At 41.1% G+C, this 15,037-nt stretch overlaps 1 protein-coding gene across 6 annotated transcripts in view; it reads left to right on the top strand.

The window, feature by feature from the left end:
- Positions 1 to 15,037, top strand: part of Mppe (Metallophosphoesterase) — a 284,426-nt gene that overhangs the window by 62,542 nt on the left and 206,847 nt on the right. For all 6 annotated transcript variants that reach the window (XM_076182536.1, XM_076182551.1, XM_076182557.1 and 3 more), the window contains exon 2: positions 3,150 to 3,365. In XM_076182536.1, the coding sequence (XP_076038651.1) occupies positions 3,150 to 3,365 (216 nt within the window). The remainder of the gene's footprint in view (positions 1 to 3,149; positions 3,366 to 15,037) is intronic.

Raw genomic sequence — 15,037 nt, 5'->3', positions numbered from 1 at the left:
TCCACCAACTTTCCTCTGCAGATATTTACAGAACTTATAGTAATTATAGTTTTCTTCCCGGGCAGTGGCCACCAACCACATTGGAGGACTCGGTAGTCTCTCCTTGTGGGAAGTATTTAAGCCGTTTTCCTTCTCAGAAGGAGCATACAAAGAAGGTACATAAACATCTAGGGCATTAGGGGCACTGGTACATAAAGCCCCAGTGACGCCTGCTCCACAAACCTTCAAATTAGGAATATCGCTACTAGCTTTCAGAGTAGCATTGTGGCAAGTATATGACAGCCAGGCTTCCCAAGAATTTCCAGGTTCAGCATAACACATACGGATTTCTGTAATTTTACCATAGCAACCAAAGTACTTCGTAAGAGTCTCATAGTTACAGGACTTAGGAAGCCGGAGGATATGGACCACAGACAAGTTTTTCACAGTCTTGATTTCCAAAGCTCTGGAGGAGGGAGAACCCAACTCAGTAATAACTTTTACCACATTATTTTTACTAGTGGAATCATAATGCTGTTCTTTATTAGGAGTTATAGTCTCCTTTGAAGGACACAAAGAGTGAGAATTATCCAAATCGGGATTTGAAACGGCGGAAGGGTCAGCATCGGTTCCCTCCTGGTCAATGGGTTTTGGAGGAGGAGGGGCCTATAAGACCTGGGAGGATGATTCATTCATAATTGGATGGAACCAAAGTTTTATGGTATAGCCCACTACTTAAAAAGCACTTTCGGTAAGTTGTAGGGCCACACCATAAGCAACATGAGGTTTGAAGTGCGTGGAAAGAGATACTGCAGGTGCGTGGCACCCCAGTCACTTAAGGAAAGTCCCTGCAGAGCCAGAAAAGGGTCCAGAAATGGCTATTAACAGGTGAAGGTTCTTGGCGTTGAGTTTTTTGGCTTTGACAACCTGTTTGTCCTCTGTAGTTTTGTCTCATATAGTATGAGGCCGGCATAGCCACCCTTTTACCTGTACTGGGAGGGAGAACGGTATCAAGCTCAGGAGTCCTCCTTCCCATGCGCATCCACTGACCACCGAACCTTGCGAGCCCTCGCCGGTGCACCTGTCGCCAGGTGAGCCCCCACCAACTCGGTCAGCTACCAGCACACAGGTCAGATAGAAACCGGGAACTTAGAACTACCTTAAGAAGGTGCAAGAGAAAGTTGAGGGTACTTCTCAGGGAAGGCAATCTGGAGTATTTCAGGGAACTTACCCCGAGATAATAGCCTGTTCAGAAAGAGAAGAAAGAGTGCAGTAACTAAGAAGGGTAGGGATAAACGAGCCATCAAATGAAAGAGGGGTGGGGGTCGTTTACCAGTTACTTACACTTCAGTCTGTGAGTCTTGGTCTGACAGCTCTGGTATGGTCTGTACAGCATGATTGAATCTGCCAGGGAAGAAAACTTTCCCCGTTGCCATAGCCCATACCTTCATCACTATGCACAAGCCCCTCCAGGACAGCAACCTGCTCACAGGGTGGAGGGGTAGCTGGCTTAGGTGTTCTTGAGATGTTTGCATGTTGTGAGCTTTTATTATGCACTGTAGGGTAATATACATCTAAATTAGGTGGTACCTTATTGACCAAGGAGCATTTGATATCTTTTGAAATATTTTCTGAATAGGCCCTCTTTGCCTCATTGTGGGAAGAATATACTATCCACACATGCCAATAATTGGAAGTGTCTGACAGCCGTAGCTTAATTTCTTTTATATATCTAGATTCACAGAATTTTTGTGAAATGTTTTCATAATTCATGTTTAAAGTTAGAATCTCAATATGTAAAGTCTTTTCATTGCCTTTAAAGCTTGGCAATTCAAATGGTTCTAGTGTGATCATTGTTGGTTTGGCGGTAATAGTGGAAACTGCCTTTTCATTTGGATCTTTATCCATATTCGCTCCAGGGTCTTTGTTATCAATATTTTCCTTTGCCTAGTGTGGGTCGTCAACTGGGTCAGAGGAGAGTTTATTTGAAAGGGTCAAATTTGTGGGAGTGTTCGTTAGTACTTTGGAAGGGTGATTAGGGGGAGGATCAGGAGGAATGGGAGGAGGTAAGAGTTTAGGGTCTGCTGTAATTGCAGGTAGTGGAGTCGCCATTGTCAAGTTTATATCTCTTGGGCGTCACCATATATTAGAAATTTTTGAGTTAATGTACATAGAAGACGATACTGCAGTTGCTTGATGCCTCAAGCAATGAAAGAAGTAGTCTCTGCAGAGTCAGAAGGATCCAGAATACAACTATTTGCAAACAGGGGGTCTCAGTCACAAGTATAAGCTTTCACAACCTGATTTGTCCTTTAGTTTTGTTCCATAGAGTATGGAGCCGGCGTTGCTACTCCCTGTGTGCACTGGAAGATGGATAGAGAGTCAGCAGTCAAGGGTAGCCCCTCTGCCCCTCCTCTACCAGGGGTTTTGCCCCTCACAATGAGTAGGGACCTCGCGGTATATCCCATCACCCAGCTGGTTTCTGGTAGGGTTTCAGGGAAACCTTTAGCTGTCAGAATCTCTTGAGTAGTAAAAGAAAAAGTTGAGAAAAGGATAGTAGGGTAGCGATTAAGAAGGAAAGTGATAGGGGAGTTCACTGGGTAATGAGGGTGGGGGTCCCCTATCTATTCATTACTCCTGGTATCTCACTCTCTGACAACTGTCATGGGGTGAGGACATCAAATCCAGAGAATAGTCCAGTTCATAATCAAGATCAGGCTGGGGTCGTCAACTTATATCTGTCTGTTTGGCACAGTTTTAGTCTGGAAGCTCAGGATCGACCTCTCCAGCATGGTTGGACCTGGCTGGCACAGCTCAGTCCTTCCTTGCAACATGCAAGCCCCCCTACTACATTGTTATAGTTTTAATTTATTATTAATATGATTTTTTTTTTTTTTTTTTTTTTTTTTTTCATCCGACCTAGATATGGATCAAAAGGTCTCCTGTCGGCATGCTTTGCCTTTGTAATCCTTTGTAAGTACTGGGCCCTGGGGGGTATGGATGGAAATGGAATTATAGTAAAGACCTCTAAAGTTCCTCTTCTCTCTCTTCCATGTAATCTTACCATTGCTTTCTCTTATTTTGGGATTATGAAGACTTTAATAATTGTGTGTCCTGAATATTTATCAATTTTTTATTTATTTATTTATTTATCTATTTTCTTTTTTCAGGGTAACAAAGTTGCATCTTGCTGGTGTTTTTCTATTTTTACTTGTTTTGTACAATGAGTGGCTAGAATATGGACTTAAAGCACATAACTGGCTCATACAAGAAGAAGCAGATGAGGAATATGTTCGAGTTTTGATTGCAGCTGATCCTCAGATACTCAGTGAAAAATCTAAATTAAGTTACCCACTGAATATTATTTCAACATGGGATGCAGACAGGTAAATACCTTAATGTTATTTGACATATGAGATGCATGTACAGGGTCATGCTTAACTTTTTTTAACTAACCAAGTAGACTAGTTAGATTCCATTTTGGCAAGTCTGTTACAATTTTGACTAGTCCATCGTATTTTTTAATTGTATGACAATGTTTCCATTTACTGTTATATTATCATCATCATCATCACATCACATATATTGTGACTGTATTGTGACAGGCCATGTTAAATTGTCTTGGGGTCTAAATCAAATGACTTGGACTTGTTTAAAATAAAGAGCTATTTTGTTCACTTACACATGACTATGGGAATCACAGAAACACAGTCACAATCAATGAAGTTCAAATTGGTGTTATATCTTCTTTCTTATTTCCAAGCAACCAATCCAATGATTGAAAAAACATACCTGAACTTGGGATTCACTTATTCTTAAACCTATGGTCTGATCATTATCCCCGCCTCTGGACCAGGCACCTACTGGTATTACAAAGTTAGTGATAATAATACCTTGTTTACTGTTTTGTTTATTTGCTCACCAAGCACATGCCTACCACCCATCTCCCTCATAATAATCAACAGAGAACATACACATGTGGTGGCCTGGAAGCATAAGTTGTATTGTACACCTAAGTGATATCAAAACCATCTCGAGTGCGCTCAATCAGACACATGTAATCCCATGCTGTAAGTCTATATGGTGACCATAGAATTACATACTAGGTGATGTCTACAATGGTGGTGCACACGTACACTTAAAGTACACATAATCATTATACACATAATCATGTTGATTATGTTATGTACATCACATTATATATGTACATACATTCAAAGTAGCTGGTGCTCACCTGCTGCATGCATGCATTAGAATGTTAATAAAGAGCAAGATATTCAGCTGTTTGCTAGCTGCATTACAGCAGCCTGCTCTGGTACAACATTAAAGCAATATTTTGGCCAGCCACACAGACTAGTACCTTTAGATTTTGCCCATTTTTGGCTAGTCCTCCATGATTTTGGGTAACCATTAGTGGGCTACCTTTAACTTTAAACCCTGATGTACCATTAATTGGCTTTAATTCAGCTACCGGATATAAATGTTAAAATTTACATTTCTCCAGCTGTGGTATTGGCTGGATGTTATTGTGAGGTTAAAAGCTGCTCAGTAGCATGCAGCTGATACTTTAGGGTCTATATGGGACACCTTTACAAATCAGAACCACACATAATTTTGTCTGTGATAGAAGAAATCTGTGTTCATAGAGAAATTGTTACTTTATTTAGGTACGCGCGAAAACAAGCGCGGCACTACGATCGCGCTGGTACTGTTTACGTCGCCATAATTTTGCGACCCATTGGATTTTGTTTGGCTTAGTTTGAGCGTATGCGTAGGATATTCAAATTATCTTGTTATTGTGCAAATGTATGCCCGATTCTTCAAAAGCAAATAAATATTCACCGATTCAAATGCAAATTTGGTTAACCATGGCAAATTAGTTTTTCGAGTAAAAATATTAAGGTAAGACATCAATAACATCATATTTTAATGTAAGAATGTTGTTTTTTAACCTATTTTCTCTCGTATATGAGCAGCTCAGTATCATTGGGTAATATACACTTGGTGATTTTTTTACCCAAAAATCTTCACATGCCAAGTTGCATGTGCGCCGAATGGCCTACCGGCTCCGCCGTTTGGCCTTCAAGACAAAAATTCCACAAATCAATCAATCAACCAAGTTGCATGTCAATTGGGCCCGTGGTTTGAATTTTATTGATTATTTCTAAATTGACAACAGTTGCCATGACAACATGATAGGTGTTAGTAAGAATGGTATAAGAAGGAGGTCCTGCAATATTAATGCTCAGGTGATTTATTGACCCATAAATTTTATGGGTAAATAAATCACCTGAGCATGTCATTAACATTGCAGGACCTTCTTCTTATACCATCCTTAGTAACACCTATCATCTTGCCATGGCAACTGTTGTCAATATAGAAATAATCAATAAAATCCAAACCACTGGCCCAATTGACATGCAACTGGACATGTGATGGTTTTTGGGTCAACAAATCACCAAGTGTATAATGCACAACGATCTTAAGCTGCTCATAACCAGGAGAAAATAAATTAAAAAATAATTTTCTTACATCAAAATAATATTTTATTGGTGCCTTACCTTAATATTTTTACTCAGAAAACTAATTTGCCGAGGTTGATAACCAAATTTGCGTTTGAATCGGTGAATATTTGTTTGCTTTTGAAGAATCGGGCTTTATGATAAAACCTTCACATGCCAAGTTGCATGTCAATTGGGCCAGCAGTTTGGATTTTATAGGTTATTTCTAAATTGACAACAGTTGCCATGGCAACATGATAGGTGTTAGTAAGAATGGTATAAGAAGAAGGTCCTGTAATGTTAATGACATGCTCAGGTGATTTATTGACCCATAAAATCTTCACATACCAAGTTGCATGTCAATTGGGCCAGCAGTTTGGATTTTATTATTTCTAAATTGACAACTGTTGCCATAGCAACATGATAGGTGTTAGTAAGAATGGTACAAGAAGAAGGTCCTGCAATGTTAATGACATGCTCAGGTGATTTATTGACCCATAAAACCTTCACATGCCAAGTTGCATGTCAATTGGGCCAGCGGTTTGGATTTTATTGATTATTTCTAAATTGACAACAGTTATCATGGCAACATGATAGCTGTTAGTAAGAATGGTATAAGTAGTAGGTCCTGCAATGTTAATGACATGCTCAGGTGATTTGTTAACCCATAAAACCTTCACATGCCAAGTTGCATGACAATTGGGCCAGCGGTTTGGATTTTATAGATTATTTCTAAATTGACAACAGTTGCCAAGGCAACATGATAAGTGTTAGTAGGAATGGTATAAGAAGAAGGCCCTGCAAGGTGATTTGTTGACCCATAAAACCTTCACATGCCAAGTTGCATGTCAATTGGGCCAGCGGTTTGGATTTCATCGGTTATTTCTTAATTGACAACAGTTGCCATGGCAACATGATAGGTTAGTAAGAATGGTATAAGAAGAAGGTCCCGCAATGCTGTTGACATGCTCAGGTGATATATTGGCCCATAAAACCTCTACATGCTAAGTTGCATGTCAATTGGGCCAGTGGTTTGGATTTTATTGATGATAATCAGAAAATTGACAACTTCATGGTTGCCATGAAAAGGCAAATATGGTATGATGGAGATATCTCACATTGTTTTTGACATGCTCATGTGATTTGTTGATCCTTAAAACCCAAGTTTACCGAATTTCAATAAAATTGGACCAGTGGTTTAGAGTTAATGTATATTTCTTTACCAGAATCTTTACAAATTACCACCCTTAATTCTAACATTTTGTTATGGTAAAGTCAAGCCAAAAATGCGGGCTAAAAAAAAAAAAAAAAAAAATCGTATCTCCTTTATTTTTCAAGCTATTTCAAAAATTTAAAAAGCATTTTGTTTCTAATAAAGTTGATTTTCATATGCAACAATAAGTTAAGGGGCAATTTTTTTTTTTTTTAATTTTGTGCCCGTACCTACTTTATTAAACTGTGACTGTCCCTCCATTATGCTATCCCCCCACTTTTATTACTGTCCTCTACCACTTCTCTGAATATACATTTAATTTTTCTCTGAACCCTGTGGTAGGGGAAAAAGAAAACTGGTACTGAGTGTTTCCACTTGAGTCATAGAAGGCGATAAAAATGAGATGGAGATAGGACTAGGCACCCTACTCTCTATAGCCCCAAAGGAGACATTCCTAAAAAAAGCAAAGGCATAAGAGGGTCTAGGAGGAGTTGTCCACCCAGAATCCTAAGGTTTGGGTCCTTTAATGTGTGTGGATGTGGTACAGATGAGATTGAAAAGGAAGAGATAGGCAGTATGATTTTGAAAAGAAAGATGGATGTGTTGGCATTGGGTGAAACAAAGTTGAAAGGGAGGGGCAAGTTTGTGTTTGAGAGTATAGTTGGGAGGGTGTCAGAAGTGAAGAGAGGATGAGAGAGAGAAGGGATGGCTATACTAGTAAGTAAAGAAATAGGTAAGAGTGTGGTGGAGTGGAACAAGGTTTCTTTAAGGTTAATGTGGATGAAGGTGAAACTGGGAAGGGAGATGTGGGTCTTTGTAAGTGCATATGGGCCTGGTAGTGAGAAGAATGTAGAGGAAAGGGAGATGTTTTGGATAGATTTAAATGAGTGCATAGAGGCTTTAGGGAGAAATGTCAATGTAGAGGTATTGAGAGACCTCAATGCTAGGGTAGGGGACAAACCAATATATGGAGTGATTGGGAAGTGTGGAGTGCCATGAAAAAATAGTAGTGGAGAGTTGATGGTGGAGATATGGCTAGAAAAAGAGTTGATGATAGCAAACACAGTGTTTAGGAAGAAAGTCAAGCATGAATACATATGGGAGAGGGTGGTGGATGGAAGAGTGGTAGATAGGGCTTTAATGGACTATATACTGGTACCCAGGAAAAGAAAAGGAAGAGTTTTGGATGTACAGTGATGAATGAGGAAAATTGAGGAGAAATAAGGAAAGATGAGGTGAAAGGAGTTATTAGAATTATTAGGGCAGGTAAGGCAGCTGGGATAGATGGGTGTCATGTAAAGTGTCTAAAAAAAGGGAGGTACAGTGATGGTGGACTTGGTGAGGTTGTTTAATGTTTGTATTAAAGAGGGTAGAGTGCTGGAGGACCAGAGTGCCTGTATAGTTCTGCTTTACAATGTTGGTTGGTTGATTGGTTTATGAGTTTTAGGCTCAAAAGCCAAGCACTGGAGCATCAAGGGCTATTCAGTGCTATGAAAACTAAAAGGCGGATGAAAGCTTAAAAGTTCAGTGATTTAATTAACCCCTTCCATACGGTGCCGCACACGTAGGCGTCATGGACTTAGATCTCGGTGGCAGCAGCCAATGCCAGCCGTACGACGTGTCGTAATAATACTCGCATCATAAAATATAGTCACCGCTTATATCGATCGTTCTCTCTTCACCCGTGAATTTTGATAACCATAGAAAATGCGATTACAAAAGAATTAGAAAGAATGTCATTATGGAGGGGCGACTACAATAAATATAATCAACACGCCGATATGGCAGCCTCGCGAATACACTCGCTCCCCATGACGCCTACGTGTGCGGCACCGTATGGAAGGGGTTAAAAAGATAATAATAATAAAATTGAAAATTACAGTGAGTTATAATAGGTGATAAAACTTGATAAGCTTTAAAAATCTGACCACTCGGGCTACTTCACAGTTATCATCAAGCAAGTCCGTCATGGATTTGCCTGTGATTGAACATGCTCGTCATTCACGATGAAAACATATGCACTCTGTTAAAAAGTGCTGTATAGTAATGTGAGCCTAACATGTACGGCAGAATGGTACCTGCCACTCATCGCCACCTGTCATTAAAAAACTGTGTGTCAGATGTGTATGTCCAATTCGCAATCTGGTCAAGATGATGCTGTTCCTTCTATTTGGGCAATTGGATGATTCCCATTTCTTTATGAAGGGATGGATCTTTTTTAGCTTCAAGATATCAGTTAAGGTGCTCCATCTATGCTGCCACTTATTTTGTATACGAGTGTGTATAATCTCGTTAAGGTTGCCATGGGGTATATGGATGGCAGTAGTCGGCTGTAGATCAGCTACTGGCGACTTTGAAGCTTTCTCTGCTGTTTCATTCCCCATGTACGTTTTTGTGAGTGCAGGAGGACCAGCCAATCTTGCACTTCTTGCACCAGTGGGTGAGTGGGCAAAAGTTGCCGAAGAGAAGCTAAAACACTGTTGGAATCTGTATAAATAATTAAACTGTACTCGTTTGAGCAACTGTAGTAGATCTCTTTCACTGCCAGGAGTATTGCATAAGCTTCTGCAGTGAAATTTGAGCAAAGAGAGGGTAATTTATGTTTAATAATTTTTCCGTCAAAAACTGCAGCAGAGCCTACACTTCGCTTAGACTTAGAGCCATCGGTATAGACAGAGATAGAGGTGTTGTGTTTAGAGGAGTGGTCTAAGAATTGCACCTTGACAGCCTGAGGGTCGTGGTGTTGTTTACCACCGGTACAAATGCAAATCTGCACAGGGGGTTTACACCAAGGAGGATACTTTGTTGGGCCTAATTTGGCTATAGTAGAGTCATAGAGACCGATCTCTCTAGATTCCTTCTCCAATCGAACCTCCAGTGGCTTAGGGACACAGGGCCTATTTGGAGAGATGTCGTAAGGGTTCATACATACATACATACATATACCAAGGCTTTTTCCCCCTTACAAGGGAGGTAGCCAAAAAGGAAAACGCATAAAATCATTTCCACCCATTCCATCCCTAAATACACTCCACATCCCTCCACCCTCCCTCTTTTCTTAGCACTTCCTGGATGACGGGTCATCCCTGCACCTTGTCCATTGCCCTGGATCAGAAGCAGTGTTGCAAGACACATCACATCCACAGCAAGGCCGCTTCATTAAATTGGCGACCCCGCCTCTCCGTCCCACCATTGCATAAAAAGAGAAGATGGGGAGAAATCCCTTCGGGCTGCCTCAAATTTTGCTCACACATACTACCTCACCCCCCATCCCCCCACCCATTCCACCTCATGCATCACAACATCATCCATATACAACCATTCTCCATTCACCCATGTCTTCTGTCCTCTCCCATCCTTCCTCAACAGACATTCCCCTCTTCCCCAAAGCCCCCTTCACCCCATCCATCCACCTCATCCTAGGACGTCCCCTCATGTTCACTCCCTCCACATCTGCCTTCCATACCTCTTTTACTAGCCTTTCTTCACTCATTCTTTCCATGTGTCCAAACCATCCTATTACTCTTTCATCAACCCTATCTCCCAACTCCCTTTCCACCCCTGTTCTCCTCCTCACCTCCTCATTTCTCACTCTATCCAGCCTAGTAACCCCCATCATACTTCTCAGACACTTCATCTCAAACACATTCAAACTCCTCTCTTCCTCTCTTATGTTCCATGTTTCTGCCCCCATACGGTGCTGTTGGCACAATCACTCCTTCATACAGTCTCCTCTTAGCATCCATCCCCAAATGTCTATTCCTCATTACACTCTTCAATCCACCAAGTCATTTACTCACTTCTCTCAATCTACATTCTACCTCCACCTTCACTCCACCTTTTCTGCCACATTTGCACCCAAGTATCTAAAGCTATCCACTTCCTCCAGTCGCTCTCCCTTAATGCTCACTTCCAGTCTACTGCCACTTTCACCCCTTGTACATCTCATAACCTTACTTTTACCCACATTTATCTTTTGCTTTCTTCTATCACATATTCTCCCAAACTCTGTCACCAACTTCCTCAATCCCTGCTCCGATCCTGCCACAAGCGCAGTGTCGTCCGCAAACAACAGCTGGATCACCTCCCACTTTTCTCCATTTTCTTTAATCATCTCCAATCCCTGACCCACTACCCTTGCATTTACCTCTCGTACTACCCCATCCATGTATAAGTTGAACAGCCAGGGCGACATAACGCATCCTTGACGAAGTCCCACCTTTACCTTGAACCACTCTTTCTATTTCTAATCCTGACACAAGCTCTACTATATATACCATATACCAAGGCTTTTTCCCCCTTACAAGGGGGGTAGCCAAAAAGAAAGCTCTACTACTCTCATAAAAACTCTTGACAGCTCCTAGAAGCTTTCCTCCTATCCTGTATATCTGCATAACCTCCCACAGTGCCTTTCTGTCTACCCTATCGTAAGCCTTTTCCAGATCCATAAAAGCCCAAAAAACATCCTTCCCCTCTCCTATAGCTTTCTCACATATCTGTCTTACCACAAAGATGTGATCTACACAACCTCTACCCGTCCTAAATCCACACTGTTCCTCACCAATTATTCCCTCTGTTCCTCTCCTAATCCTCTCAATCAAGATCCTCCCATAAGCCTTCCGAACTACACTTAACAAGCTAATCCCTCTGAAACTACTACATTCACACTTGTCCCCTTTTCCCTTGTAAAGAGGAACTATACAGGCACTCCTCCAGTCCTCCGGCACTCTACCCTCTCTCCAGCAAACATTAAATAACCTCATCAGCCAGTCAACCATCACTGTACCTCCTTTTTTTTAGACATTCTGCATGGCATCCATCCAGACCAGGTGCCTTACCTACTTTCATCATCTTAACAACTGCCTTCACTTCATCCTTCCTTACTTCTCCTCCATTTTCCTCACTCATCAGGGTTCATAACAAATTTAAAGTTGGAGTTATCCTTTGATGTCAAACATTTGGCCAAATATCGTAGTCCCAGCTCCTCTCTGCGTAAGGAAAGAGGTGGTACACCTGAGTCCACATATAGGCTGTCCACAGGGGAGGTACGATAGGCACCCGTACAGATTCTCAAACCCAGATTGTGCACAACATCTAATTTTTCAAGGGTGGTTCTAGCAGCAGAGCCATATATCTGGCAAGCATAATCAATTTTGCTGAGGCAGAGAGTTTTATATAGCCTTAAAAATATAGTACCATCAGCTCCCCAATATGAGACAACTTTCAGAATGTTGGTGGACTGTCGTACTCAAACACATAAGTCGTTAACATGGGAAACGAATGTGAGCCGTCAAAAATCACACCAAGGAACTTCACCTCACTCTCATATGGGAGGGTGACTCCCTTCAAAAAGAGAGTTGGTATCTCTTCTCGCTTCCTACACCTTGTAAATCTGATGGCCTTAGTTTTTTGAGGTGAGAACTTGAAACCTCTCCTGTCAGCCCATTTAGTGACTGCATTTATCATAGCTTGTATTTTTCAACCAGCTTCAAGGGCTGTTTGGGCACTACAGTAAATAGCATGGTCATCAACAAATAGGGTACCCTGAACTGTCGGTGGTATTTGGTCCATGAGGCTATTAATGGCCACTGCAAATAGCGTAACACTTAACACGCTACCCTGGGGGACCCCCTCTTCCTTCAGATAAGATGATGAAAATACAGATCCAACTTGGACTTTTAGTCGTCGGTTTGGTAAGAAGTTCTGTACAAATGCAAACATGTGGCCTCCAATGCCCCATGATGCTAGCTGTTTCAAGATGCCACCCCGCCAGGTTGTGTCATGGGCCTTCTCTAAATCAAAGAACACACCAATAGTTTGATGTCTTCTAGCTAAGGCATTTTGGATTTCTCTTGAGAGTATTAGCAAAGGGTCAAGTGTGCTGCAATTCTTCTGGAATCCAAACTGCCTGTTTGACAGTAACTCTCTGGATTCTAGCTACCAGACAAGTCTGTTATTAACCATTCTCTCAAAGCGTTTACAAAGACAGCTAGTGAGGGCAATAGGTCTATAGCTTCCTGGAAGTTCTGGGTTTTTCCCTGGCTTATGATAGGGGTTTAGTATCGACAGATCCCAGGTATTAGGTGAAAAGTGTGTGGTCCATAGACCGTTATATACCATAAGCAGGAACAGCTGTGAACACTGGGGAAGGTTGGCAATCATCTCGTATCTAATGTCATCATCGCCAGGGGAAGTGAGGGCTGAGCTTGATAAAGCATGTTTCATTTCATCGAAGGTGAAAGGTAGATTAAAGGACTCTGTATTGTTTGAAGGCGGAGGGAGAACTGTTGCCGAGTCACGATGTATTTTAAATTCAGGAGCATAATTAGCTGCACTTGAAACACTAGCGAAGTGGGCACCCAAGATGTCAGCAACCCTCTTCGGGTCACAAACCTGAGTACCGTTAGATTCTAAAATGGGCAAGGCAGTCGGTACAAATTTACCTTGTAATTTACGGATTTTATTCCAAATCTGACTCGTAGGGGTAACGATGGTTAATTCCGAAACATATTTCTTCCAGGATTCACGCTTGACTTCTTTAAATATTTTCTTCTGTCTCGCACGGGCTCTAGAATAAGCAAGTCGGTTTGCCTCACACAGTGACCTGAGCAATCTACGAAGGCATGTCCTGGTTATTTTCCTAGCAACCTCACACTGTTTATTCCACCAAGGGACTACAGGGTGCCTGGGTAGGCCAGCAGTTTTGGGGATGGTTTGTTGCGCAGAATCTATGATGGTCTGTGAAAGGTGGGCATAAGCAGCAACAGGGGATAAAAAATTGGTGTGCGATTCATTGATAACTGATGATTTAGTGAACTCTTTCCAACCAGCCTCCTTGATCTTCCATTTTGGCAGGCAGGGTGATGGGATACTTTTAACATATTGAAGTAGTATTGGCCAGTGGTCACTGCCATGCAGATCTCTATCAACAGCCCAATTGTACTCCAACCAGAGGGATGCTGTGCTTATAGTTAAGGGGAGTCTCTGATCAAAAGATGAAAATCTTTATTAATTGGGTTATTGCACAGAAATTTATGCCAGGAGTTAGGGACACCATATACATATTTCCGAACCCAAAAAAACTTATCTGCCACCCTTTCATGTTTTGCCCCCCCCCCCCACCTCCCTTTCAAAAAAATTGATAATTTTGAAATGGCTACTCCTATAATAATTGCTCTACATGAATGAAACTAATATGGTGGAAGAACCTCATCCAGACCTTCAAATTAATAGAGAGAAATTTTAGTTAAAGTAATTAGTTTGTGGAATTTTAATTTTTATATTTTTTCCCACCCAAATAAGGAATTTTTTTTTGTCAAAAATTAACCCTTTCAGATATTAAAAAAAACATTCTATTTCATCAATCAGGCAGATTTAGACATATTATGTGTGAATTTTCATTGAAATTGATTAAGTTGTTATGGAGGAGTAGAAGATTTGAAGGTATAAAACTTAGGTTTTGAGATACAGGCCGTCAAAGTTTTCACTAACTTTGAACCCCTACATACTAATATAAATAAGGAATATTGTGGCATTTCCTTATTTAGTATTTTAGGCTTGAATGTTGATAATATTTAGAATAAGATTTATTCATATTCAGTCATACATGTTGATATCCAGTCATATAATCTTCTGTCTTCTGGCTCCTGGTCCCCACCTGCATTTTAGGCAGGTTATTATATTAGGGTGTCATAGTTGCCATCACTACTCATTGTTGCCAGGTTTTCAGTCGAATGTTCCAGGAGCATATTCTTTTACACTTTTCTTTGTTTTTTTTCGCAGTTTTGGGTTTCTTCTTCCTCAGACTCATCAACTGTCTTTGATCTTCCTGCATCGTTAGGGAGTGGTCAAGGGATGCAGAGCCTAATTTCAGGGCTTTCAATAAACTTGCCTGCTCATACCCAAAATTGTGATCCAGAATTGTTGCTTGGCACACAAACTGCAGTCTTGATGCCCCAGCAAACTTGGTCTTTTGAGCTCTCTTCATCACAGTCTCCACTCATTCCTCATCACGCAGCTTCCTCAGTCTTGTCCCCATCCTCTTCTATACATGATTGATACATTCCAATTTGTTGACCTTGATGTTTTCGTAGGGGCCACGGTCATTGTTCAGTGCACAAACTGCATTGTAGGCGCTGGAATCCCCATCTCCAACAAAATTGACGTATCGGAATCCTAGAGACTCAGACCGTGCAAACATTCTTGTAGCTCCTTCTTGTTCCATTCCTCCATGCTGGGGTCTATATATAATCTCTGGTACAGAGACAGAGTTGCCAGAAGTCACTAGCAATAGCACTCAATCATTACAAATTATTGTTATTTATTGCAATAATATATATATTGT

Source organism: Oratosquilla oratoria, chromosome 3 (genome assembly GCF_046742065.1).
Source record: "Oratosquilla oratoria isolate Oo_2021 chromosome 3, ASM4674206v1, whole genome shotgun sequence".
Lineage (NCBI taxonomy): Eukaryota > Metazoa > Arthropoda > Malacostraca > Stomatopoda > Squillidae > Oratosquilla > Oratosquilla oratoria.
Note: the sequence above shows the minus strand (reverse complement) of the source record. Positions and strands in the feature narration are given on the sequence as shown.